Raw genomic sequence first — 25,348 nt, forward strand, 5'->3', positions numbered from 1 at the left:
TGCATTGTTCCCCGAACTCTAATTTTATTGACAAAAGAACGTTTTTGCGCCCGATGATGCGTGATGATCACTTCCGAATCATTCGGAAGTTGAATCATTTTTTGATTAAACTTCATTCACCCGAGGAAGAGTAAATATAATTATCCATGCTTCTTTATCGTGCTTCTATCTCGTAGTTCTCAACTAAATATGGCCTATAACCCTATACCTCAGCACCTCGTGGGTCCAATAATCGCCCTCTCTCCACCAGCGTGTTGTGCCCATCTCAATTTCACGCAGTGCAGGATAAGCGGCGGAGATCTTTGGCACGAGGAGTCGTTGCCTTGTGACATCGCCGCAAACTGTCCCTGATCTTTGGTAATAATGGAGATGCAGTGTCTCGAGTTTTGCTGGAAGTGGGAGATGACCGTTGGCGATCCAATTTAAGAAACCCTGATTCGAAAACCTTCATCAGAATTGTGCTTGACTCGTCGATGGTCAACCCCTCTCACAGATATCAAGAACAAAGGATGGCGTGAGAAGTTATCGCTATCTCGCACTGCCATGGTATCAGCAAGCATGTCCATGATAAGTGACATGGGTTCATCCTATTCGTCATAAGCAGCCGGAAAAGATTTCAGGCAGATGGCGTAAACTCACCACGTCAACGCTCATATTGATATTTGGCGTGCGGAGGATATCAAGCCGCAGGTGGCGAAGATTAGGGTGGATGCGCACGATATCCTGCATGCTGTCGGGGGTAGGATGAAAGGGGGAGAGCATAAGATCATGTACCACGCGAGCGGACGCAGAACAGTCGTCCAATGCTTTGCAGATAACATTGTTATCATAGACGCCAAACGGATTGCCAAGACTGGCTTGAGGATCGGTCCTGTGATTCATCCTCAAACAAACAACATTTATGGGCCGCCCAGGAAGTAAAATTGGGATAATAGTAGGAAAACCATCGTAGGCCACGAGGTTAGGAATAACAGATTGTGAAACGGGCTTGCTGGGTTTGGCCATGGTCGAGAAGTTCGAAATAGTGAGCGATGTGAGTGAAGGTGTCATACTCAAGAAGGCAAACAGCGTGTCCATGTGGGTTTCCGGGACGACTACAGAAAGGTGTTTCAAGTTCTCAAACTGCCCCAACTGAACAAGTCCAAGGAGAAATGAACTCGAGAAGGTGAGGTCGAGTAGTGTGACCCTCTCTAGATGTTGAATATTGAAGAGCGAGGAAATAAGCTGTGTAGTTGGAGGTGGAACGGGTGGTGGATCAAGATGTGCTTCATAGATGATTGATATGACTTTGAGATTCATGGACTTGCCAGTGGATGACAGATTGCATCGCTCCATGTTGAGGCATTCCAGCCGAGGGATTTTCACGAGCGCAGACCAGCGCTCTTCCTCCATGTGAATATCCGAAATGTTCAGCACACGAAGGTTTCTGCACGATGGTAAAATGAGGAAAATTGAAATGGATGGTTGTACGAAGGGGAAAGTGGCTTTTCCGTATTGTATGATCTCGGATTCGTATAATGGAGCAGGCAAACCAAAGGTCTTGATGCTCCATGTCTCCACTAGCCGGAGTACCTCCCAAGCATCACTGTCACTTTGAAGTGCGTGAAGACGAAGAAGAAGTCGGCGTGCTCGTCTGATCCGTGCAGTATCTTCATGTCGAGGCTGGAATATGTGCCGGACGGTGCGCTTATACGGGATGGTGGTGGTGATGTGTTTGAACAATAAGTCTTTGCAGATAAAACGAAATGACCAACAAGTGGATGAGACAGCAAGGAGATCTTGGACTACCAGAAAACTCCAGCAATGGTGCCAAAGTTCGGGGGGAAGCAATGCCGTATACTTTGATTTTTGCAAAGATCCGAAGAGCTGACCCATTAGTATGATTCTTCCAGTAGTAAGGGCGACGAAGAGAGCTTACGTAAAAGTGTGATGTTGATTTATATGATGTCATACAAGCGATGCCAAATAGGGTCTACTCCTCTGCGCTCAACGTCAACGTTCAATAGTACAAACCCTCTTCTATACAATGGAGATTCCACAACGCGATCTTCCAGACGTGCTGATAGCTCTCACAACCTCCCGTAGCCCTGCTGATTTGCGTGCAGCTGTAAACAAATTCTACATGCGCAACGCTTCTTTGCACCACCCTTTCAGGGTCGTAGAGCACGACAAAAACTCAAGGCAGAAAATCCTGAGCATGTACGAGTGGTACCGCATCATTAGCCCCGACACTACTAGTAATGTGGATTCAGTGTGTTAGTTTGACCGATAATTTTTTTTTGTCGTGCAAAGCTGACTATATGCGCGTCTAGGTTATGATAAGCAACGCCATGTCCTTGTCGCTGAGGTAACTCAGCACTTTCGTGTTCGAATTAGCCCTTTCAAGGCAGCCCCGTCTCGGTGAGTGTATGCGCGCTATTAGTGTCCCATCGTGATGTTGACAATGGACATGAACGCGAATCGCGCACCCGTCAGCTACATCATGCGTATCAAACTCCAGGAGCGAGACAAGTTATTTTATATCTATGACCAAGAAGAATTCATGCACCCCACTGTTCGTCTATTGTTGATTATATGCTTTTGGATTTCGCCCTGAATGTTAATATTAGGACTTGATGAATTCAGTTCTGCCGCCTCTTACTCCGCTGGTCTGGCTTGCACTTGTCTTTTTCACATTTATCGGTGACGTCTTCGCGAAGGCGTGGGTCCTCAGCCTGATCATCTGTGTGAAGCTCTTCGGCATAGGTAGCGATATTCAGAGAGGCCGAGTGAAATCGGGCTTAACGAGGTTGGTGCAACCTGGAGATCAGGAGACGGTAGACGGGGTGTTGAAGACTGCGCAATACGCACCGGACAGGGGTAACGCGAAAAATTGAACGCTGGTACAGCATGTGCACTGTTGCCGCTTTTGTACTATGTCGAGATGTCGCATTATACCTTGTCTCCCGTACAGTAGAACTTCTAGTTTCAAATTTCAGCGCCGGCCCCTGGTACGTTCTTAATTTTAAGACCTACATAAATCCCCAAGGCCGTTGTTGGCACCTTTCAAACTACCTGTAGAATCAACTGATTAATAACCCGAAACAGACATTAGCAGGCACCATTGAGCCAGTGGTAGGCCAGACGTGTGCTAAACGGAGTAACGCAGGAGCAAGGGGGACGACCATATCCTAAAATAAGCTTGTTATCTGAAGGCACAATATCAGCTCAAGGTTCAAGCGCCCAGGCTTGCAAGCTGGGCGATTTACCTGGTCTGCGACTCGTCGATATGAAAGTAGGTGGTGGCCTTGCGCTGAGATTTATGTCTTCAATATTGCGATGCAGATAAGGTTCGCGCCATGCTATCGTTTTGTGATCTGCTGTATAACTAAATCCGTTAGGTTGCACGATTATACCAGAGCCTACGAGTTATCGATAATCAGTACGTGCCTAGAATGTGTGTCAATGGCCGAAGGAATAGAAAGTAGAAGTGTTGGTGTTGTTGCATATGCCAGTGGCGACGCAAACTGACCTACTGAGTGGGTCGCGGCAAATCTAGAAAGGCATACAAACTGTCAAAAGATGACGTTACAGCCCACACCCATCAGACTCCTGTGGAGGGTCACAGTGATGTTTTGGTGAGTTTGGATTTCAACATGATCAACCGTGTCGAAGGAAAAACTCATCAAACAGTACGACAGAGTCCTGCAGTGCACCGTGACACCGGGACATGCAGTCATGTTCTAAGTAGTGAGAAAGGCAAAACCCCTCCATTAACATACCAGCTCCACTCTGCAGGAAAAAGACTTGTAGTAGTTCAATCGTAGTAGCTATTGGTTGTTCGATTGAGTCGGAGTCACAATTCGTCATCAAGACCAAAATGGCGGTGTGGGAATTAACATCATCGCGGTCTGATGGCGTAGTTGGTTATCGCATCTGTCTAACACACAGAAGGTCTCCTGTTCGAGCCAGGGTCAGATCATAATTTTTGTCTTTTTTCATCGATGTTGGTCTTTATCCAGACTTACAGAGGAAGGAAGACAGCCGTTCGAATGTCTCCTTTGCCAAGCTGGCTGTGCAGAAATTTCAAGTTCCTGCACGTCCTCTCTCACCGTGACTGCCAGATTCCCATTAAAATTGAGACAGAGGTGAACGCTCGGAGGACTCGGAATTATCGAGATATGTCATGCTTTGTCCTGTTGATGACACTAACCCTAATGCGACCGATTTCCCTACTGATCTTTATAGGCAAATCTTAGACGACTGAACATAGTCGTTCCTTCTCTACTGATTATCCCGTGATTCCACTCGGTTGTCAACGAGGTGCTCACAGTGTTCTCACGCAGATTAGCTACAGCGCTCGTTGGATCGTTCCCCAATTATCATACCTTGCTGATATGCATGCGGCGCTTCTATTTCTGATCGGTGGTCCATGCCATGAAGACTTGGGGTCTGACCTATCTTTGTTATCACCTCCCCGCCTGTTAACCTTTGCACTCCATTACTGTGTTTCATACATGGGCATGATGCGCTTCTAAACCATTGTAGTTCTGTTTCCTGCTATGACGTCTATCCAGCATTCTGCCCCCGACAGCTTCTCATTGGGGCATATCAGTAGCACCATCACGCAAAGACCTTCCCACAAAGGGAAATGTCGTTTACTCTTTAAATCTCTACGAGGATCTTATTGCTGACCAGTTTGTCACAACGATACGTGTAAACACCGAACGAGCATGTGCACACTATAGGCTATGTCGGTGAAAGGAACAATGGTAGGCTCGATTAATTACATCAGAACTGAAAAATAGGCACTCGTATATATGCCGTTGCCACTTGATCCCTAGGTCCCAAAGACATGAAGCTTTGTGTTTGGTGTGGTGGCCTCATTGAGTGCTATGAATTTCTATTTCTGAAATCCGATCAAATCACGATTCACGAACACAAATACTCATCATAAGTATAGCGAGTATCGCAAGAAACTACGTCATAAGTTGCAAGTAAAAACAGTACAAGAAAACGATAATAATACGTCGCTGTCGTCATATCTCATTACATCACACATTGCAGGACCCACGCTGCATCAGGTGAGCAGGGTGGGGTGGGACCCATCAATGCCCTTACAAAGCGGGCGCTGTGACGATGGGAGGTGGGAGAGCCCTACGCTTAGCTGCGGCGGTGGCTGTGGAGGTGCAAGCTCCGTCATTAACCCAGACACCCGCAGAACCTGTTGTGGGACTGTTAAAAAGATTTCTAGAAAAAATGAGTTCAAATCACCTCCAGGGGTGTCATTCTCCGACCAGTAGCTCGCGGTCCACAGGTACCCACTAAGTTGTGTGTTAGTAGATGGACAAGAGCAAATCAGAAAATACGCACTTGTAGGTCACTTCAGAACCTCCGGTATACTGTATAGAGCTTTAGTCTTGAGCGGAAGAAAAAAAGAAATCTACTAACGGCCACGCCAGTGGTCCATGCAGCAACACCTGTACAAGTACCGGTGCCGGTCGATGTCGTCGTCGTCGGGCTAGTGCTTGTCGTTGTGGTACTAGTGCTCGTCAGTGTGGTACTGGTGCTCGTCGGTGTGGTACTGGTGCTCGTCGGTGTAGTACCAGTGCTTGTCGGTGTCGCAGTGGTAGATGGCATTGGCCAGGTGTCCCCGCGCACAGTCGCGATCCATGCAGATTCAGCGTAAGGATACTAATATCGCCATGCTCAGAAACCTTGCGAATCGCTTGGATTCTCACGTACCTCCCAAACCATGACACCGCCATCTAGAATTCCCCGTGATGATCAGAGAGAGAAAACTAGTTAAATGGGACAGACTTACCCCATCCATCGGCATAGGCTGAGGAAACACAAGATGCTAAGAGAGATGGGTCGATGTACCCGTTGGTGGCTTGTGCTGCAGTAGCAGGCTTGCCGATCACAAGCTTGTCCAGAGGAACACCACTATCAGCGATTTGGAAGAGTGCAGATTGTGGCCAAGCAGTCGAGGAGTTGTACAGGAGGCCATCGCAAGTCGTGTACTCCGTCGTGCCCTCTGTTTGTTGTTACTAGAGACAAAGAGAACGCTTCAAAGAGACTCACGGTTGTAAAACTGCGATGACAGAAAATCAGAACAAGAAATTAAAAATGATAGGACGTCGTCCGCACCTGCACATTGTACCAATCAATCATATCCCCGACCATAGAGTTTACCCAGAGGTATCCTCCTCCACCCCATCTATCAGGAGTAAACCTTTTGATTTCAGTCAGTAGGGATCAAATTGGCCACTATATATTCACCAAGGTGCAACAGCTGTGCGAATCAGTTTAGCGTGATGATGTTATTTTCTGAATATCTCACTCACGAGCATGAGTCAATATATATTGGCCCTGCGGAAGCTGGGTGCGGAGCTGGGTGGTGAAGTTACCGAGCCACTGCTCAGCAGCGCCAGTGCCAGCGTTGAATGCAGCGAAATCCTAAGGAAAATCAGTTTCGTCAAACATTATCAAACATCATGCAACATACTTCATAGTCGATGTCTACACCCTGCAGGCCATATTCAATAACCCAAGCTGCCATGGTATTTGCAGTACCGATGGGGTCGTATCCCGATGAAGTGGGGGTCTCAGTGGACCCAAAAAGGGACACGATGAGTGAGATACCTGCGGCATCGTACTCAGAGAGAATCGAAGAACGTTGAGCTGCGGTAAGCTCTTCCCATTCCTGAGCCTGATCCGCTGCACCATATTCCACGAGAAAAGACAATGCAAACACATTGAAGCCCTGATGTTTGTACCAGTTCACGATTAGTGTATCGATCGCAAGGAGAGGAAGGGAAAGCTTACCGAAATTTCTGACACCGTTGGTTCAGTGGAAACGTACGCATCACTGTATAACACGAAATAGGGGGCTACTGGGGTAGCACGCTTCAAAACATTCCTTGCTTTCGGAGTCAGGCTTCTCAGCGTCTCCTCAAGGGGCATGGAGGCGACCTCTCCGAAGCATGCGAGTGCCGCCATCGCAGTCGTCAGGGTAAGGGAGAGATGCATTATGAGGTCCGATGTATGAAAGGGGAACGAGGGTTTGAACTTGTGCAGTGAAGCATCTACAGCATAATCCGCCGCGATTTATACCTGCAGATAAAGATGTAAAAATCCCAACCAGAATCAAAACCTCGAGATATCCCTAGTGCGCGTGATGAGCTATCTCATGAGTGTGACGGAAATAGTGGGTCAGTAGCTTCTGACGATGAGGATAACATATGTGGTCCCTGTAAGGTCAGAGAGCCAAATAGTCAGAATAGAATCCTGAGAACTTGTCAGAGCTCCCTGAAGAGACATGAGGTACCGCAAGGGCATGATGCAGAATGAACGATTACTTACATGACACTGAATAGGTAGGCATCTCCTGGAAGTGACAAAGGTGAGTGTGCTCATGACTGGCGGCTCGCCTCGATCGAGGCGCCGAGATCCTCCCATGCGGGACTCGCTCTAACTTTTCAGCATCCGAATACATCAAGTGAGCACGACTAGAACTCGCGCCGCTGGGCAGATTCTACCGCAATGCCCTAATTAGTATCCCCAGACATCCGAACGGTGGATGTATCATCTGAAGGAGGGGGAGAAGTTAAAAATGAGGATGTAGCGCATGCGACTCACCATATTTAGGAGTCTGAGTCCCTAAAATGGCAGTAAAGAGATCAGTTCGTCGCAACTGGATGGTGCCTCTTATGCATGGGAAGCCGGGAACAGCGGGTCAGCAACCTGCGGAAAGTGCTGTATACTGAACGCGTACTCTGGCCATCAAAAGATGAAATGGAATGATTCCGAGTCCTCCCTTCAAATATTTCAACAATTTGAAAGGAGGAATCACATCTGCTAGCAGGAGACTGTGTCAGTAAGTTTTCATCCATCGATTTGTACGGCCTGTTTTAAATTTGACACGATGAACGTAGTAGTATTGAGCTGGAGTTAGTACTTACTGAAATAGTCGTATTAGTAACTGCTGCTAGTTCTCACGCCGAGTACAAATTGATCCGTGGCACTGGCTCCCACTTTACCCTTGAGAGCTCTATTCAATCCTCCAGCTCAAGATACTGGAGGTGCTTGGGATGTCCCATAAACGCAAGTACCGCAAGGTTGCACCATCGGCCAATCCGGCGACGACAATTCACTCACATCTGCGCAACAGGACGAGTACAAGGCCGACATGCATGGGACGGTTGCAGAGCGCAGGACTGGACGAAGGGATCCGACGAAGCCGTCTGTGATGGTATTTATATACTAGTCTTTCTCCTGCATTTCCTGGCTCTTTTTCTTTACTCGTCACTGTCTCATTTACATGTCTTTTCCACTCTGTCGTCTGCTTCCGTATTTCTCACTGCTTGTTCATAGTGTTCTCGCGCAGATTAGCTATAGCGCTCATTTGATCGCCCACCTCGGCTGACAAACATGCGGCGCTTCTATTTCTGATCTGTAGTCCATGCCATGAAGACTTGTGGTTTGACCTATCTTTGTTATCACCCCGCCTGTTAACCTTTGCGCTCCATTACTGTGCTTCATACGCGGGTCTGGTGCGCTTCTAAACCATTGTATCCCTATTTCCTACTATGACGTCTGCCCAGCATTCTTCCCCCGACAGCTTCCCATTGGGGCGTAGTGTCAGTAGCACCATAACGCAGGGCCCTTCCTACAAAGGGAGATGCCGTTTACTCTTTAAATCTCTATGGGGATCTTATTACTGACCAGTTTATTTGACGTTATCACAACGATACGTGTAAACACCGAACGAGCATGTGTACACTATAGGCTATGTCGGCGGTGCGCTTGATTCAGACGTGATCAGCAAACCACTGAAGGTTACCGGCGATATCATCTGGCTAATGTCCGATCACCCAGAGAAACAAAGTTGATTTTACCCTCAGGTCCCGTTTGCGTCTTGCAGAGCCGTGGGTCCATTGCGTGGCCTCGATGCACGAGTACTACGAGCTCTATCTGGTGTACCCTTGTTTCTGATCACTGCTACATTATTATGCTACCTTCAAGCTCTTCAGCATGGATTCGAATGCAAAGAAACACAACAATCAAATTCAAGTCAGAGATATATGCGAGACGACAGCAATACGATGTAGAACTACACATCAATATGAATAAATACCATCCTCTGTTCGAGCGGCACTTTCGTCTTCACCGCGTGCGTAGCACGCTTGAGTGCCCAGGCTGCCCTCGTACAGTCCATGTCACAACCTTTCTTCAAATCTCCAAACATATACCTTCGACGACGTCTTTCGCGACAGCATCGTCGACCTCCCACAGCGTGCCAACGACGTTCTTGAAACCTGAAAACTGAATACCAGCTGCTAGGTGGATCACTTCGTCGGGCATCTCCTCGCCTACAGCAGTATGACAAGCCGATAAGAACGCGAACTCGGCCTGCGGAAGATGTTTCTCCATGATATCGAGCAGCGTCAATGTTCGTCTCTCATGATGAAATGTGAATTATAAGGCTGCGCAGGGTCCTGCTTGCCATGACAAGCAAGGTGCACCCACGTATTCTGCTTCGAGTGCGCTTGCTCGTGTGACTTTGTCGCCAGAAATAGTGGTGTGGTTGGCCGTCGCAAGGACGAGCTTATGAGTAAGCTCGAGCTCGCTGTCGACAGCCAACAGCACCTTGCCTTTCCCTGCGCTCGGTTGACCCTGTCCAATCGCCACAAAGGACGGAGGCACACGCTTCTTCATCAACTGTCTAGATCTGATCAGAGCCAAAAGTGTCGGCATGTAAGAGCAAATGTAGAGATCTTCCAGGCATGGCTCCTTCACAGAACGATCCGCCTTTGTTTGAAACGGGTGAGCTGCATGGAGAGTGAAAGCTGCAGTCGGACACAGCCAGATTCGAGAGCGGCGCTTTAGTTTGAGGACATGCTCGAGTACGTTGACGATCCGTAGCATGTTCTGGTCCCATATCATCTGCAAGAGCACTATGAGATCCGTCCTCGACTCCCCTGGGTTCATCCGAGATAAATTTCATATTGCCCTTGTGGAGCGATCCTTGAGAATATCGAGATCTGCGAGCTCAGCGATGGACGGCAAAGGAACATGATGGGGGTCTCCTGACGTCGGGACGATGATGGCGCGATGAACGTTCATGTACTGTAGTATTAAGGTTCTGAAATTGTGCGATGAGTGTAAACTCGTTGAAAGAAAATGATAGATACACGTTAACACTGGCCCGGCGTGATTGACAATTTCAGCTCATTTGAACATTATTTACGTAACGCTCTATTCATTTTGGTTCTGTGGTGCCCTGTTCCAACGGAGCCTTGATTGGTTCCGACACGAGGTATGTGGCACATACCCTGTTCCAACTCGAAGCCTCGATCGCTTTTGAGTCAGGATGATCCTGCTTTCGCCACTGGCAGGAGGCGGAGTGCTTATTCAGCCTCATTCAACATAGTGAGTTGCATAAGACGGAATGTTTTTTAAAGCTTGTCTCACTTTAATCGGGGATCCAGAGCAATGTCTAAGTTGTCGTTGCTGTTCGCGAGTGAGAGGATGTTGATGCATTGATGGCTGACAGGGACGGTGGTGTCGATGCGGGTTCGTGTTTTCGATTATTTGTCTGATGCCGATAAATTATAGGACACAATGGTACAGTCCTCCATCATTACCTGAGATATTGATGCTAAATAACTCGGCGACAGCGTATCCGGCCGCATTGTCAGCAAGATAATATAGAAAGCAGGCTTTGGTGGAGAATGATGATGTGAAGATACCAGCGTTTCCGGAGTATGGCACACACGGTCAGTCAGGCTGTCATCGCGCGATCACACTTAACACTTGTACAATGCGCAAGTGCAGGACACAGAGAATGAATGGCTGCCTTCCGTGGGAGCTTGTCAAGCACAACCTCTGGCGGGCGCTTGAGACCCGTACGTGAACCTTCTTCCTCATACGGTTCAATGTCCTAGACTTCTGCCCAATGTGGACTAGTAAGCATCAAGGATCAATACCAACGCTATACTTTACCTCTGTTTATGGAGCTAACCGTAATGCGTCACAGGGCCTTGGTTACATTTCTAATTTATACCCCACTATAACGCGTTAGAGGAGGTCAGCCACTCCAACACATAGGCATCCGATGATGGGCCACTGGTTGCCAACTTTGCAACTGTGGTGGTACGTCACCCAAAATCCACGCCATACGGTTGCATCTATACACAGAGATAGTTTCGGTGTTCAAGAACACATCGATGCGCTAACCAAGTTCAGGTGCTTACCAATGAAGCTCAACCTTTAAAAGGAGTTTCAAGATTGGCCGCAGCACTTCAAACCCCACGTCTCAGTAGTACTCCATGATGCAGACACTTGTCCTGTATGACACCCTCTCCAACCTACCAGGCAATAACGTTTCAGCCAACCCCGCAAAGACGAGGTCAGTAATTCATGTTCTGTATGTCGCACTTTGATATCTGACCAGCCTACTGCGCCCTAGGTTCGTTTTGAGCTACAAGGGTCTTCCATTTGTGACTGCCTGGGTCGAATACTCAGACATCTCGATCGCTATGAAGGCCATCGGTGCAAAGCCAAACAAACGCTCAGACGGCTCGGATTTTTGCACCGTTCCCGTCCTCAACGACCCCAACACCGGCGCCCTCATCAGTGACTCCCTCGAAATTGCCTCCTACCTCGAAAAGACATATCCCGAGAAGGCCATTTTCCCCAACAACTCAGAATCCTTGATACGCGAGTTCAACTCCGCCCATATCAGACTCATTCTGCCTGCTGTAAAGTCTATCTTTGCGCGTTCCACAGAAATATTGAGTCCTGCCAGTGCCAAGTTCTTCATCAAAGTTCGTTCGATAGACGTCCCGCTGCCTTGGGATGCGACCTACGATGAAGACTGGGCCCTACTAGAGAAGGGACACAATACTATGTACGAATGGTACCAGAAGACAGACGGGAAGTGGTTCATGGGTGACACTTTTTCGTATACAGACATCATCGTAGCTTGTTATTTGCTGTGGTTCAAACGAGTTCTAAAGGATAACGAGTGGGTCAGGATCAGTTCTTGGAATGGGGGGAAATGGGCTCAAGTTCTTGCAGACGTTGAGAAGGAGTGCGGATTAGCGTAGGAGACTGCATGTACTATATAATTTATTTCAGAGGCATTTGAAACAATGTCGAGTTCCTTCAACAGGTCAACCCAAACTACCATCATAGTCACAAAGTGTGCACCACACGTCTGGCTTAGGTCCATGTTGTATGGGCCTGGCAGCTGGACCCCCCGAGCCTGAGCTGGCCAGGATTTTGTTTGATCTAGTTGTACCCGATGGCCCTTACCGTTTCGCGGTTATATACAGCCCATGTACATTGATATCAGCAGCGAATTATACTCAGTTCCCTGCTCCAAGTACCTCAGAAACCTCGCAGAAAGTCTCCGTCTCAAGCCTTCTCTTACTCGTCTCGATTATCTAATTTATCTTTGCACTCGTCTCATATCTAACCCATCTCTGTTCACATTCCCCTTCGTACTCGAATCCAGCCTTACAGGCCCAACAAAATAATCATCATAAGTATAGCGAGTATCGCAAGACACTACGTCATAATTTGCAAGTAAAAACAGTACAAGAACACAATAATAATACGTCGCTGTCGTCATATCTATTAAGGTACATATCGCGGGACCCCCGCTGCATCAGGTGAGCAGGGTGGAGTGGTACCCATCAATGCCTTTACAAAGCAGGCGCTGTGACGATGGGGGGTGGGAGAGCCCTACGCTTAGCTGCGGCGGTGGCTGTGGAGGTGCAAGCTCCGTCATTGATCCAGACACCCGAGGTACCTGTTGTGGGACTGTTAAGAAAATTTCTAGAAAAAATGAGTTCAAATCACCTCCAGGGGTGTCACTCTCCGACCAGTAGCTCGCGGTCCACAGGTACCCACTAAGCTATGTGTTAGTAGATGGACAAGAACAAATCAAAAAATACGCACTCGTAGGTCACTTCAGAACCTCCGGTATACTGTATAGAGCTTTAGTCTTGAGCGGAAGAAAAAAAAGAAATCTACTAACGGCCACACCAGTTGTCCATGCAGCAACACCTGTACAAGTACCGGTGCCTGTCGATGTCGTCGTCGCGCTAGTGCTCGTCGTTGTAGTGCTGGTGCTCGTCGGTGTGGTACTAGTACTCGTCAGTGTAGTACTGGTGCTCGTCAGTGTACTACTGCTTGTAGAGGTGCAAGCTCCGTCGTTGACCCAGACATCCGCGGTACCTGTTGTAGGACTGTCAGGTTTTTTTCTGGAAGAGTTGAGTTCAAATTACCTCCAGGGGTGTCACCCTCCGTCCACCAGCTTGCAGTCCACAGGTACCCACTAGATTTTGGGTTAGTGGATGGAGGAGAGCAATTCAGAATATACGCACCCGTAGGTTGCTTCAGAACCTCCGGTATACTGTAAAGGTTCAGTACTGAATGGATGAAAAAAAAATAGAAATCTACTCACGACCGCATCAGCAGTCCATGCAGCAACACCTGCGCAATTACCGGTGCCTGTCGGTGTCGGTGTCGCCGTTGTGGTACCAGTACTCGTCGGTGTCGCAGTGGTGGATGGCATTGGCCAGGTGTCCCCGCGCACAGTCGCGATCCATGAAGATTCAGCGTAAGGATACTAATATCGGCATGCTCAGAAACCTTGCGAATCGCTCAGATTCTCACGTACTTCCCAAACCATGACACCACCATCTAGAATTCCCCGTGATGATCAGAGAGGGAAAACTAGCTAAATGGGACAGACTTACTCCATCCAGAAGCATAGGCCGATGAAACACATGATGCCAAGAGAGTTGGGTCCACGTACCCGTTGCTGGCTTGTGCTGCAGTAGCAGGCTTGCCGATCACAAGCTTGTCCAGAGGAACACCACTATCAGCGATTTGGAAGAGTGCAGATTGTGGCCAAGCAGTCGAGGAGTTGTACAGGAGGCCATCGCAAGTCGTGTACTCCGTCGTGCCCTCTGTTTGTTGTTACTAGAGTCAAAGAGAACGCTTCAAAGAGACTCACGGTTGTAAAACTGCGATGACAGAAAATCAGAACAAGAAATTAGAAATGATAGGACGTCGTCCGCACCTGCACATTGTACCAATCAATCATATCCCCGACCATAGAGTTTACCCAGAGGTATCCTCCTCCACCCCATCTATCAGGAGTAAACCTTTTGATTTCAGTCAGTAGGGATCAAATTGGCCACTATATATTCACCAAGGTGCAACAGCTGTGCGAATCAGTTTAGCGTGATGATGTTAATTTCTGAATATCTCACTCACGAGCATGAGTCAATATATATTGGCCCTGCGGAAGCTGGGTGCGGAGCTGGGTGGTGAAATTACCGAGCCACTGCTCAGCAGCGCCAGTGCCAGCGTCAAATGCAGCAAAATCCTAAGAAAAATCAGTTTCGTCAAACATTATCAGACATCATGCAACATACTTCATAGTCGATGTCTACACCCTGCAGGCCATATTCGATGACCCAAGCTGCCATGGTATTTGCAGTATCGATGGGGTCGTATTCCGATGAAGTGGGGGTATCAGTGGACCCAAAAAGGGACACGATGAGTGAGATACCTGCGGCATCATACTCAGAGAGAATCGAAGAACGTTGAGCTGCGGTAAGCTCTTCCCATTCCTCAGCTTGATCCGCTGCACCAGATTCCAAGAGGAAAGACAATGCAAACACATTGAAGCCCTGATGTTTGTACCAGTTCACGATTAGTGTATCGATCGCAAGGAGAGGAAGGGAAAGCTTACCGAAATTTCTGACACCGTTGGTTCAGTGGAAACGTACGCATCACTGTATAAAACGAAATAGGGGGCTACTGGGGTAGCACGCTTCAAAACATTCCTTGCTTTCGGAGTCAGGCTTCTCAGCGTCTCCTCAAGGGGCATGGAGGCGACCTCTCCGAAGCATGCGAATGCTGCCATCGCAGCCGTCAGGGTAAGGGAGAGATGCATTATGAGGTGCGAGATATGAAAGGGGAACGAGGGTTTTTACTTGTGTAACGAAGCAGCTACCTGTCCAACATAATCCGCCGCAATTTATACTTGCAGATATAGATGTAAAAGTCCCAACCAGAATCAAAACCTCGAGATACCCCTAGTGCGCGTGATGAGCTATCTCATGAGTGTGACGAAAATAGTGGGTCAGCAGCTTCTGACGATGAGGATAACATATGTGGTTCCTGTAAGGTCAGAAAGCCAAATAGTCAGAATAGAACCCTGAGAGCTTGTCAGAGCTCCCGGAAGGGACATGAGGTACCGCAAGGGCATGACGCAGAATGAACGATTACTTACATGATACTCAATAGGTGGACATCTCCTGGAAGTGAAAAAGATGAGTGTGGTCATAACTGGCGGCTGGCCTCGATCGAGGCACCGAGATCCTCCCATGCGGGACTCGCTCTGACTTCTCAGCATCCGAATATATCAGGTCAACACAAGTAGAACTTGCGCTGCTGGGCAGATTCTACCCCAATGCCCTAATTAGTATGCCTAGACGTCCGAACGGTGGATGTACCACTAAAAAGGTATCTGAAGGAGGGGGGAGAAGTTAAAAATGAAGGATGTAGCGCATGCGACTCACCATATTTAGGAGTCTGAGTCCCTAAACCGGCAGTAAAGAGATCAGTTCGTCGCGACTGGATGGTGTCTCTTATGCATGGGAAGCCGGGAACGGCGGGTCAACAACCTGCGGAAAGTGCTGTCTACTGAACGCATACACCGGCCGTCAAAAGATGAAATAAAACAATATATTTGAAAGGCGGAATCACATCTGCTAGCAGGAGACTGTGTCAGTAAGTTTTCATCCATCGATTTGTACGGCCCCTTTGAAATTTGACACGACCGTCAACGATGAACAGTATTGAGGTGGGGTTAGTACTGAAATTTGAAATGGCGCTGTTGACATTTTCTGGTTCTCACGCCGTGTACAACTTGGCTCCACTTTACCCTTGAGAGCTCTATTCAATCAACATACTGGAGGTGCTTGGAATGTCCCATAAACGCAAGTACCGCAAGGTTGCACCATCGGCCAACCTCGTAACTCCGGCGACGATAATTACACCAGATCCTTTCATTTTGTCGATTCAAGCATACGAGGCTACTATCATACGTGGCCCGCAGTCTCTTTCAACAGCACTTTCTCTTGAGGCGCCGCACCTTCCAACTTTGGGTGTCCATCCAAGCGACCCTCAAATCGGTAACGCTCTCATACAATGGGGTGCTAGCACAAGACATTTTCAACTTCTCAACTCGGATTCTTCTTTCCCCGAAGCATCGGACGACAAGGTTACTTGGGTGGACAGGTGGGTTTCCCTAGTAGTACGGTTATTGCTAAGTTATGGCGAGTCGCCCCCCAAAAAAATACAAGTGGCAATTATATACTCTGCGCATGCAATGTCTATCTGAGTACTCAGTGGATCCGTCGGATCTACGCTCTATCCGCTTCGGATTGGAAGATATGGTCCCATCGTTATCCTCTGTTCCACAGTCTGATACAAAACCCGCTTAGATATGATGCTCGTCTTTTGCTTGATGCCTTCCCAGAGCATACAAGTCTGAGTACCTCTCAGCCAAGGTCTCTGTCTCCAGCCGGATGGTCAGACCTGCCATCTGACACTGAAGATACATTCTTCTTCACACCATATGAGATTGAAGATTACCGGCGCGAGAAACGTAGGCGTCTCATTGACCAAAACAGAGAGGACCGTCTGAGAGCTCTTGCCGAGACCGATGAAAACGAACAGTTGGATCTTTGGGGAGGTAGCGATGAGGAGGTAAGAGATCGTTCCCTAGTACTTGTCGTAAGGGTGACATTAGACGACGACAATTTCTGTGCTAGCCTGATGATGTCCAGTCAGCGCTTATGAAAAGAACAGCGCTACACCTTCTATCGTCTCCTAATCCTGCACAACTGGAGATGCGCATTCTTGCAAACCACGGTGCAGATAAGAGATTTGCATTCTTAAGGGGACGGTGGTCACGAGCATGGCGCACGACCAAGGAGAGGCTCAGACAAGAAAAAGTCGACCAATCAGCTCAATCGCTGCGAACTTCAGGGAACGTAGGTCTGGGAGGACTTGCTGCGTATGGAGATAGTGATGACGAAGGTGGCGAAGAAGAGTCAGAGAGTGAGGGAACATCTCCATCAAAGGTCGGTGAGAGTTCTGCTACGACCCTGGATTCGCCTCAGACCCATAATGTACGGTTGGAGGAGGTTGATCAGGAAGCTCGGCGCGCTAGGGCTAGGGAGTGGGCTGTACAACGCCGTGCACGACAAGGACAAACTTTGAGCATTAACGAAAATGAGGCAAATTCCTCAGATTCATGATGACTGCAGTGCTGCACGGTGACTCTTGTGAATACAATGTTCCCTGAATTTGAAATGCGAATTGTTAGTACGTTTGTTTAGAAATAGCGAAAGGAACATGCCGTTTCTTGACAATGGGCGAGGCGCTCGTGAAACACTCTAACAGAAATCAATGATCTGAGCCCATTTTCAGTACTCTCATTCATGATGGGCTCCTTCGAATCCAACCATTCACCTGCACGCAGTGGACTTCTACAGGTTTCCCGCACTAGTCAAACATTCCACCGGACTTTTGGTTACGATGCAGATACTAAAATCAACATTTCCTAGGACATGTCGGCTATCTTAGAACAATCCTATCTAGTCGCCGTTCGACTTCGGAAGTTTGACTAGGGCGCCACCATCAATCCAGATCATTGCCCTGGGCACGTAAACCGCAGTGAGCTCCTTCCGTCCGGGTATAAAATACTTGCATGTCCTGCTCATCTGATCTAAACCAGGTCCCCACCGACCTTATTGTGAGTTTTCCCAATCTTTACTAAGTAGTGTTCATTTTCTGATGGCGGCTCCATAGTGTCATCACATCAATATTAATCATGTCCCAGTCCCCTTCTCTAGCACGACCGAGGTATGCATGTCTTTTTTTTGCCGAGATGCGAACTTATCGTCGTTACCCCGAAGGAAATTAAAGCATGTTGGCATTGTGGGAGCTGGCATGGCTGGCTTGTATGCTGCATATCGGTTGAAATTGTCAAGCTATCCCGGCATCGTAGTCTCTCTGTACGAACTGGATGGGAGAGTGGGTGGGCGTGTTAAAACCTACCGCTTTACATCCGAGAAGGACCAATACTTTGAGGCCGGCGCCATGCGTATTCCAAGTACCCAGATGCATCAACCAACCTTCGACTTAATTAAACTTCTCAAAGACACCCATCACGCCGACCTCAATCTTATACCTTATCATCTCACCACCCCCGGCAATCGCATCTTCATCAATGGTATTTTGAAGAACGGGGGCGATGATAACACTGCGAAGGCACTGGGATTCGACCTCCCAGCACCATATGATGGCAAGACTGCAGATGCCTTGCTACTGAGCGCTATACAAGTGTTCATTAATTTCTTGGAGAGAGACTTCGACGAGGGCTGGAAGCTCCTCATGCGTTTTGACAAAGTCCCATTCCGTTCCTACCTGGAATCTCTTGGATGGCCACAATCAGTCGTTGATTTCACCGAGACTATGTGCTCTCAGACGAACCAGTTCGCGCTGAGCTTCTCTGAGCTCATCATGCAGAACCTCGACTTCGACACTAAACAGTGGTTCACACTGGAAGAGGGGATGGACAGACTTCCTCAGGCACTTGCCGAGGTGGTTGGCATGAACAATATTACATTTGGTGCGCGAGTGCAGAAGATCGAGCAGACCGGTGATGGTGTCACTATCTGCGCAGATACGCCTAGAGGCCGGGTAGAAAAAACCTTTGACAAGGTGATTCTTGCCATTCCGCCTAGTGCGTTGAGGATGATTCCAGAGCGTCCTCGCTGGGATTACAGGAAGGAGCAAGCTATCCGCGCTATGTTCTACGAGGCGTTATATAAGATCGGTCTGCGCTTCAAGACTCGATTCTGGGAGCATGTGCAACCCCCTTCTCTAGGGGGACAATCAACGACTGATCTGCCGATTCGGTGGATTGTATATCCATCCAATGGCATCGGTTCTGAGGGACCTGGCGTCCTGCTTCTGTATTCCTGGAACACAGACGCCTCTGTGTGGTCCTCCATTCCTTTCAGCGAACGTCTTAAGAACTCTCTATGTCACCTTTCAAAGGTTTTCCCGAGTGTTGACATCTACAACGAATTCATCGCGGCAGAGGATTTAGCATGGTCCGAGCACAACCCTACCGGCGACGCTATGTTCCTTCCCGGGCAACTGTCAGAGTATTTTGACATTGCTCGTCGTAAGGAAGGTAACATCTACTTCGCCGGAGAGCATTTGAGCCGTCATCATACGTGGATTACCGGAGCCATCGATTCTGCCAGATCAACTGCAGAAGAGGTCATTCGCGACTTTGCCTTCAAGCGCATTCCTACAGGGTGGATTCCCCGAACTGGAATGGAGCCCAGCGATCATTATGATCCTGAGGCTCACCGCATGGAGGTGATCAAGAGTGGGCTGGAAAATATCAAGAACAACCGCGAGGAGTTCGAGAAGTCTGTCTTACTGAACTCGCTGTAAACCACAACCATTAAGATGATCATATCCACGCGCATGTAATATTATCTAGTAGTATTAGTCTCATTCGACTTGATTACTTGTGCGACCCATCAAACAAGAATGTTTGACACCACTGTATTCCCCTGAAGGAACGTTCTGCCTTACAAACCCGTCAGCCCTCGGGACTAGTACTCGGCTACCCGCTAGACACGTCTGCCGCCACGTGGTCATGAAATAAAGACGTGTCATGTGACAAGATAAAACCGAGTAGACGATTCTTCGTAACCCCTTGCCAACGCCCCAGGACTAGTCACATCATGGACCTGCTGCACTCTCAGCTTGCAGCACTCCAGCAAAAGTTGTCTTTTGTTGCAACTGATCCAATTGACTGGAAGTTTTATGTTCAAGTTTTCTCATGGAGTGTTACGTTGTTCGAGTCTTACCTTCTGTCAGTGTACTGCTCTGTTGGATTCTCTTCCCTAACCAACCCTTTTCTGCTCACAGGCTTCGCCAGTATCCTCTGTACTCGAAAACCTCTCCTCCAGAGGTTTTAGTAGACCACTTCGATGCCGAGGCCTTCACAAAGTCCCAGAATTACGGCAAGGACAAAGCAAAATTCTCCTTGATTACTGGACTATTCAAACAAGCCCTTGATTCTGCCATGCTTCATTATGGGTTATATGCATTTGCATGGGACATGGCTGGGGGGTTGATAGCTTACTTCGGATATAGCAGCGAGTATGAGGTTCAGTGGTTTCCTACAATCAATTCAAACCTCAAAACTGACTGAATATGATAGATATCGCAATCCCTTGCGTTTGCCATCGTGCTTTTTGTTATCTCATCCATACCTTCAATACCTCTCTCTGCTTATCAAACATTTGTTTTGGAAGAGAAGCACGGCTTTAACAAGACTACACCCGCACTATTCGTCACGGACCTCTTGAAGAGCTGGGCGATTGGCTTTGTTATCGGCATGCCGTTTCTCGCCGCTTTCCTTTACGTTTTTGGGTGGGCTGGAGACCGCTTCGTCCCATGGCTTATGGCTTTCCTGTTCGGTTCTTTCCTCTATGCAAGTAGGGCTGTGCTGATATGCCTTCTCCAGTTTGGCTTTCCAGATCATAATGGTTATCATATATCCAACTGTGATTCAACCACTCTTCAACAAGCTTTCGCCTCTCCAGGAGGGCGAGCTACGCACAAGGACCGAATCGCTTGCGACGAAGCTCAAGTTCCCCTTGAAGCATCTGTATGAGATTGATGGTTCCAAGCGTAGCTCCCATAGCAATGCTTACTTCTTCGGATTGCCCTGGGTTAGTATACCTCACCTGCTGTAACCATCCCTGCTCATCATTATTCAGAGCAAACACATCGTCATCTTCGACACCCTGATCAAAGAGAGTAAACCTGAGGAAGTCGAGGCCGTTTTAGGTATGCACGCATTTTCTTTTCTGGTCTGTCGATTGAACGTTCGGAATCAGCGCATGAACTCGGCCACTGGTACCACATGCACCCCACGAAGTTGCTCTGTGTATCTCAAGTCCATATCTTCACCATCCTTGCCATGTTTCCCGCCTTCCTACACGCACCTCAGTTCTTGCGGGCATTCGACTTTTCGGGGGCTATCTCTACCCGCCCACCAACCATCGTTGCATTCTTGCTATTCCAGGTGCGTCATTACGTAGTCTTCTCTTGCATATGACGCTGACGCTGAGCATAGATGATTCTTAGTCCCCTGGAAGCGGTTATTGGCATTGCGCTGAATTCCCTTTCGCGCCAGTTTGAGTGGGAAGCGGACCGTTTTGCGTGCGAGATCGAGGAGCGATTGTCGGCTCCAGAGATGAAGGATATGGGTGAGAGGCTTTCACGGGCGTTGATCACGCTCCATGTCAAGAATCTGAGTACCTTATGGGTTGATTGGCTGTGAGTTGAGTTATGATATTTTGGAATCGACGTGCTGATGTGTCGTTGATACAGATACTCGGCTTATCACCACTCACACCCCACACTGACGGAGCGACTGAAGGCCCTTCAGGCATTCCAGTCTAAGAGGGATAGTGCAGCGAAGAAGGAGCTCTAGATGATTTGCTTCCATTCGATTCAGTACGTATAGTACAAGCATCTCATAAAATTGTATATTTCATCCATGCACACTGAGGGAATATTATTGAATACGGATAGTGTCATTCTCCAATTACGATTCTTCACGAAACATAATCCTTCGCATCCTGCCTTCCCTTGTCAACATCAACGCTGAGGAGTACAGGCACTGCTGCCCACACCATGAATACGAGGAAAAAGAATGCGTAGCGAATGTTCCCGGTGCTATCCGCTATCAAGCCGACGATGAGCGGGCCAACGAAAGAGCTTGACTGCATGCAAAAATGTAGTCAGTGCAAAGCAGATTTAGGGCTATCTGCCTACCTTGTCTGTTATCGAGAAAAGACCGTACCTGGAGCAGTGCGTCAATATTCTACGTGCCACACCTGTGTGAAAGACGCATACCATCGAGCTTCTTCCCCAGTAGGTAATAACTCTGCATACAAAGCTCTAGCATAGCTCTGAAACGCACCGTACGCAAAACCTGTGATAACGATACCAGTCGGTCAATGCTCGCGATCGAGAAGAAGGGCACAAACCGAAATACACCGCGAGACCAAACATTTCTCCCGGTGTTGTCAGTCCACCAAAACGTGCAGTTCCCTTGAAGACGGGCAGGAATCCCAAGCACCCGTATGCCGGAATCAGCGAGACCATCAACACGAGAAGGACTAGGACGTGAAGATTCGACCACATGAATTTACGTTGGAGGATGGGGGATACTAGAGAGCCAATGATTCCTGAGAGTGGAGTGATAGCGCCAATGAGGACGAGAGACGAAGCTTGCATGTGCAGAGTCGTTTTTCCAAACAGGATCGCGGTCGATGTTATAGTAGTGAAACCTGTTGAGAAGTCAAATTAAGAGTAATTGATTGGTGGAATAACAGACAGACCATCGGAGAGAAGGAACCAAGCAGCGAGGTATCTAAAGGTATTTCGAAGACGCTTTATTTCCCGCCAGCGAAGCATAACTCCCAATCGTTTCCATGCAACCGCAATCTCCGAACTGAAGGTCCAATCGTCATCTGCCTTGATAGAACCGGATTCTGGTTCATCGATGTTGCTTGCGTTTGGAAGCCAGACAGCAGCAGGTATCGAGAACAATGCCCACCATATGCCGCTGAGACCAATGGCGAGACGTAGTGAGAAAGTAGAACCTTGCAGGCGAGTGACAGGTATGAGTGCAACCAAGAGAAGGATGATTCCTGCACCATAACCTGAAGCAATTCCTAAGGATGATATTCGCGAGGTGGCTCTCGATAATGCGGCAGTGTAAGTTAATTGAGCAGTGTCCGGATGGACTGGATGACCAAGAAGAGGATCTGACACTTCTTCCAAGGAGCGCTCTAATTCAAGATCAATGCTTGCATTAAGAGCGGAATTCTCATCCCGGTTTTCGAATGAGCTCGTCACTTCGGAGTAAGCTTGAACTACTTCTGGGGAATCTTTCGCCAGTGACGGCAGATACGCGTTCATAGCGACTACGGAGGCACCAAAGCCAACATTAGCCAAAATCGCAAACAGCGCAGAGACCATCCACAACGGAGATGTCGACGATAGAAGGAGAAAAAGGCTCGCGGAGAATGCACCTATTGCAGCGAAAGTGAGGAGAAGGGGCTTTCTGTATGACGCTGCCACCAGTAATGAAGACTAGTTCGAGAACGAAACCATGGAACATACAACGATCGGCTATGCTCCCCATTGAGATCACCGTGAGTGCTTGCAAAGCGACAGACATCGAATAGACATAGAGACTGAGTATGTTACAACATCTGCACCAACGCTAGCCAGAATAGATTGGACGCACCTGAAACTGGCGGTATCTATCCACAACCAACCAATTTTCACTGCGCATCTGCCGTCCACGTTTGCAGGCACGGAACCCGAAAGTGAAGAGCATGATTCAGTCTTCTCTGGTTGCAAGAACCCATTGTCACGGGCAAATTGCTCCAGACATATTGGTAGGAAGAGTGTGAGGGAAACCACCACAAAAGCCTCACTTGCTATGACTTGAGAAACTTGTTGGGGAGAAGAGTACGAGTACTACACACCTAGCAAACGCATAACTGAGCCATCCTCTCAGCCTTTGCTTGTACGTGGCCGACATATTACTGTAACAGTCATGTTGCGTCAGTCAAGGTGCAGACCACCACACGTGATTGCCATTTGTGTCGATGCCCCTGATCAAATTTCAGAATTCAATCCTCGAGGCCTCATGTACCGTCTCTCATGTATTCATTCGGGTTGTCAGTTAGGGTCGGAATATTACACAGAGGTTCCTCGCCTTGGGAAAAGCTACGGGACTTGTGACAAATAATTATACGATATAAGCCGGTATGAACATAATCGCTCCAAGTAGATCTCACGTCAACTGAAGGTGCTTGATCATTCTGTGGTCCCAACTTCCTACCTGGAAGCGCTGGATCGCAGAGCTGAGTGTCTTTCCCGTGGCGTCGTTGTGCGTAACCAACACATTCACAAAGGTGGCCTACCAGTGAGATGCTGGCGACTTGCCAGCGTACCCCTAACCTTGACAAGATGCCGCCCCCAGTGGCTGGCATATGATCCCTTGAGCTTGTCGTTGAAGAGCCTGACAAGAGTTAAAGAATGTAGAAGTCAGGCACCCGAGTAGAGAGGATGTTCACCCCTGCATATGGTGGAGCAGAGATCTCCTCAAGCAAGGAGCGGTAGCTTTCGAGTCGAGGCCCCATCATTTTGGTGACAAGTAAATTGGAACGGATTGAATGGTGAGATGTGATACAGTAGAGAGAATACATCCGATTGCATGACCTACGGAAGCATGTAGATGTACAACAGCTAACATATAATTGTGCCACCCCCCAGCTAGAGAGCACTGCGGTATTAGGATCGAGAGAACAATAGAATCATACGACATACCTGCTCTAAGTGAGCGTCAATGAGATCACCATCTTCCATTTCCATCTGATGAGGCGTCAGCATACGAGCGTCGATCGTTCTCTGAGCATCAGTAGAGCACTCACATCCATAGGCGTGTTTTCAGCTCGCAATCTTCTGCCATCGTAAATGAATTTAAACGTCCCTGAAGGGTCGAACATGAGTACAGAACTTCTTTGCCTTTCTGAAAGCAGTTGCCACTCACCTGGTTCTTTTCCAAACCGTTTCTGGTGCACGTCATGCCGATTGATGAGAATGCAAGATTTTGATGCAACGACCATGTTCTCACCTCTGCTGCATCGAATATCTTCTTAAATGACATGTTGTGCTTCACCTTCACAGTGATTTCTGGCCACGGGTTGTCAATACCTGTTGAACGCGTCGGAATAGCAGTAAAGAAGACTGACGGGTACCCTCATAGTTAATGACCAAGCTCAATTTCGGTTTGACATCCTCGGTATCTTCGGACATATCTGTACACACAGTCGGCTGAAGGCAGTGGTACAAGGAATTAATGGTGTTCTGGTATAAAACGAAACTAGCTTGGTGGCCTCGGCAGTTAACGCGTACAAACGCGTGCATTTCAGAAGCCACTCGTTTTCCCACCCTCACGTGGGACGGCAATCGCTCATTATTCAAGTTTCCAATTTTGAATCAAGCTTTTGACCCAGAGAAGATGTATGCGCCGTCCTTGGACTAACACAATGACATCAACCCGTTGTGACGTCCCTTTATCTCGATATGTACGAAATACGAGTTGTGAGAAACAAAGGGGCATTTTTTCAAGATAGATTGCAGGTATACA

The 25,348-nt window shown here is 48.2% G+C and overlaps 11 protein-coding genes and 1 non-coding gene across 12 annotated transcripts; 6 read left to right on the top strand and 6 right to left on the bottom strand.

Annotated features, from left to right (window-relative positions):
• Window positions 1–120: 120 nt before the first annotated feature.
• HD556DRAFT_1409838 (uncharacterized protein) lies at window positions 121–1,914 on the bottom strand. Its single transcript, XM_041304132.1, has 3 exons — window positions 640–1,914; window positions 492–587; window positions 121–432 (listed from the first exon to the last, which is right to left on the bottom strand). Exons 1-3 carry the CDS (start codon window positions 1,873–1,875, stop codon window positions 184–186), a joined length of 1,581 nt encoding a protein of 526 aa, XP_041154730.1. The 5' UTR covers window positions 1,876–1,914; the 3' UTR covers window positions 121–183.
• A 61-nt stretch (window positions 1,915–1,975) lies between these two features.
• HD556DRAFT_1409841 (uncharacterized protein) lies at window positions 1,976–3,361 on the top strand. Its single transcript, XM_041304133.1, has 5 exons — window positions 1,976–2,255; window positions 2,313–2,400; window positions 2,476–2,554; window positions 2,610–3,188; window positions 3,249–3,361. The coding sequence occupies exons 1-4, from the start codon at window positions 2,027–2,029 to the stop codon at window positions 2,874–2,876; spliced, it is 663 nt and encodes a 220-aa protein (XP_041154731.1). The 5' UTR covers window positions 1,976–2,026; the 3' UTR covers window positions 2,877–3,188; window positions 3,249–3,361.
• A 526-nt stretch (window positions 3,362–3,887) lies between these two features.
• HD556DRAFT_t113 lies at window positions 3,888–3,961 on the top strand. Its single transcript has one exon. It is a non-coding gene; the product is annotated as a tRNA-Val (tRNA).
• A 1,077-nt stretch (window positions 3,962–5,038) lies between these two features.
• Window positions 5,039–7,102, bottom strand: HD556DRAFT_983151 (glycoside hydrolase family 18 protein). Its single transcript, XM_041312194.1, has 12 exons — window positions 6,808–7,102; window positions 6,488–6,745; window positions 6,327–6,438; window positions 6,262–6,274; window positions 6,130–6,214; window positions 6,064–6,073; window positions 5,804–6,016; window positions 5,725–5,747; window positions 5,431–5,673; window positions 5,353–5,381; window positions 5,254–5,303; window positions 5,039–5,203 (listed from the first exon to the last, which is right to left on the bottom strand). Exons 1-12 carry the CDS (start codon window positions 7,009–7,011, stop codon window positions 5,097–5,099), a joined length of 1,347 nt encoding a protein of 448 aa, XP_041154732.1. The 5' UTR covers window positions 7,012–7,102; the 3' UTR covers window positions 5,039–5,096.
• Window positions 7,103–8,832: 1,730 nt separating this feature from the next.
• On the bottom strand, window positions 8,833–9,972 carry HD556DRAFT_1312835 (uncharacterized protein; the record flags this gene model as incomplete). Its single annotated transcript, XM_041300724.1, has 4 exons — window positions 8,833–8,955; window positions 9,119–9,180; window positions 9,234–9,393; window positions 9,511–9,972. The coding sequence occupies 4 exons, from the start codon at window positions 9,970–9,972 to the stop codon at window positions 8,833–8,835; spliced, it is 807 nt and encodes a 268-aa protein (XP_041154733.1).
• Window positions 9,973–10,864: 892 nt separating this feature from the next.
• HD556DRAFT_1409895 (uncharacterized protein) lies at window positions 10,865–12,267 on the top strand. Its single transcript, XM_041304134.1, has 6 exons — window positions 10,865–10,884; window positions 10,907–10,909; window positions 10,962–11,014; window positions 11,058–11,229; window positions 11,282–11,392; window positions 11,453–12,267. Exons 5-6 carry the CDS (start codon window positions 11,313–11,315, stop codon window positions 12,090–12,092), a joined length of 720 nt encoding a protein of 239 aa, XP_041154734.1. The 5' UTR covers window positions 10,865–10,884; window positions 10,907–10,909; window positions 10,962–11,014; window positions 11,058–11,229; window positions 11,282–11,312; the 3' UTR covers window positions 12,093–12,267.
• A 425-nt stretch (window positions 12,268–12,692) lies between these two features.
• Window positions 12,693–14,959, bottom strand: HD556DRAFT_1277555 (glycoside hydrolase family 18 protein; the record flags this gene model as incomplete). The annotated part of the gene is made up of 12 exons (XM_041299252.1): window positions 12,693–12,799; window positions 12,850–12,899; window positions 12,949–12,977; window positions 13,457–13,621; window positions 13,673–13,695; window positions 13,752–13,964; window positions 14,012–14,021; window positions 14,078–14,162; window positions 14,210–14,222; window positions 14,275–14,386; window positions 14,436–14,693; window positions 14,756–14,959. 12 exons carry the CDS (start codon window positions 14,957–14,959, stop codon window positions 12,693–12,695), a joined length of 1,269 nt encoding a protein of 422 aa, XP_041154735.1.
• A 947-nt stretch (window positions 14,960–15,906) lies between these two features.
• Window positions 15,907–17,443, top strand: HD556DRAFT_983426 (uncharacterized protein). Its single transcript, XM_041312195.1, has 3 exons — window positions 15,907–16,308; window positions 16,515–16,779; window positions 16,845–17,443. The coding sequence occupies exons 1-3, from the start codon at window positions 15,995–15,997 to the stop codon at window positions 17,331–17,333; spliced, it is 1,068 nt and encodes a 355-aa protein (XP_041154736.1). The 5' UTR covers window positions 15,907–15,994; the 3' UTR covers window positions 17,334–17,443.
• A 369-nt stretch (window positions 17,444–17,812) lies between these two features.
• On the top strand, window positions 17,813–19,647 carry HD556DRAFT_1299230 (uncharacterized protein). The gene is made up of 3 exons (XM_041299458.1): window positions 17,813–17,830; window positions 17,887–17,940; window positions 17,994–19,647. Exons 2-3 carry the CDS (start codon window positions 17,909–17,911, stop codon window positions 19,546–19,548), a joined length of 1,587 nt encoding a protein of 528 aa, XP_041154737.1. The 5' UTR covers window positions 17,813–17,830; window positions 17,887–17,908; the 3' UTR covers window positions 19,549–19,647.
• Window positions 19,648–19,844: 197 nt separating this feature from the next.
• On the top strand, window positions 19,845–21,607 carry HD556DRAFT_1246927 (peptidase family M48-domain-containing protein; the record flags this gene model as incomplete). The annotated part of the gene is made up of 8 exons (XM_041298653.1): window positions 19,845–19,975; window positions 20,032–20,272; window positions 20,327–20,580; window positions 20,633–20,840; window positions 20,889–20,958; window positions 21,009–21,196; window positions 21,248–21,450; window positions 21,505–21,607. The coding sequence occupies 8 exons, from the start codon at window positions 19,845–19,847 to the stop codon at window positions 21,605–21,607; spliced, it is 1,398 nt and encodes a 465-aa protein (XP_041154738.1).
• On the bottom strand, window positions 21,472–23,775 carry HD556DRAFT_983453 (autophagy-related protein 22-like protein). The gene is made up of 8 exons (XM_041312196.1): window positions 23,679–23,775; window positions 23,435–23,626; window positions 23,308–23,381; window positions 22,521–23,258; window positions 22,167–22,469; window positions 22,033–22,111; window positions 21,952–21,979; window positions 21,472–21,899 (listed from the first exon to the last, which is right to left on the bottom strand). The coding sequence occupies exons 1-8, from the start codon at window positions 23,732–23,734 to the stop codon at window positions 21,732–21,734; spliced, it is 1,638 nt and encodes a 545-aa protein (XP_041154739.1). The 5' UTR covers window positions 23,735–23,775; the 3' UTR covers window positions 21,472–21,731.
• Window positions 23,776–24,250: 475 nt separating this feature from the next.
• HD556DRAFT_1409939 (ubiquitin-related domain-containing protein) lies at window positions 24,251–25,110 on the bottom strand. The gene is made up of 6 exons (XM_041304135.1): window positions 24,951–25,110; window positions 24,833–24,891; window positions 24,749–24,770; window positions 24,630–24,688; window positions 24,526–24,570; window positions 24,251–24,471 (listed from the first exon to the last, which is right to left on the bottom strand). The coding sequence occupies exons 1-6, from the start codon at window positions 25,012–25,014 to the stop codon at window positions 24,445–24,447; spliced, it is 276 nt and encodes a 91-aa protein (XP_041154740.1). The 5' UTR covers window positions 25,015–25,110; the 3' UTR covers window positions 24,251–24,444.
• Window positions 25,111–25,348: the final 238 nt, after the last annotated feature.

Source organism: Suillus plorans, assembly GCF_016647745.1.
Source record: "Suillus plorans strain S12 chromosome Unknown HD556scaffold_80, whole genome shotgun sequence".
NCBI classification, from domain to species: domain Eukaryota; kingdom Fungi; phylum Basidiomycota; class Agaricomycetes; order Boletales; family Suillaceae; genus Suillus; species Suillus plorans.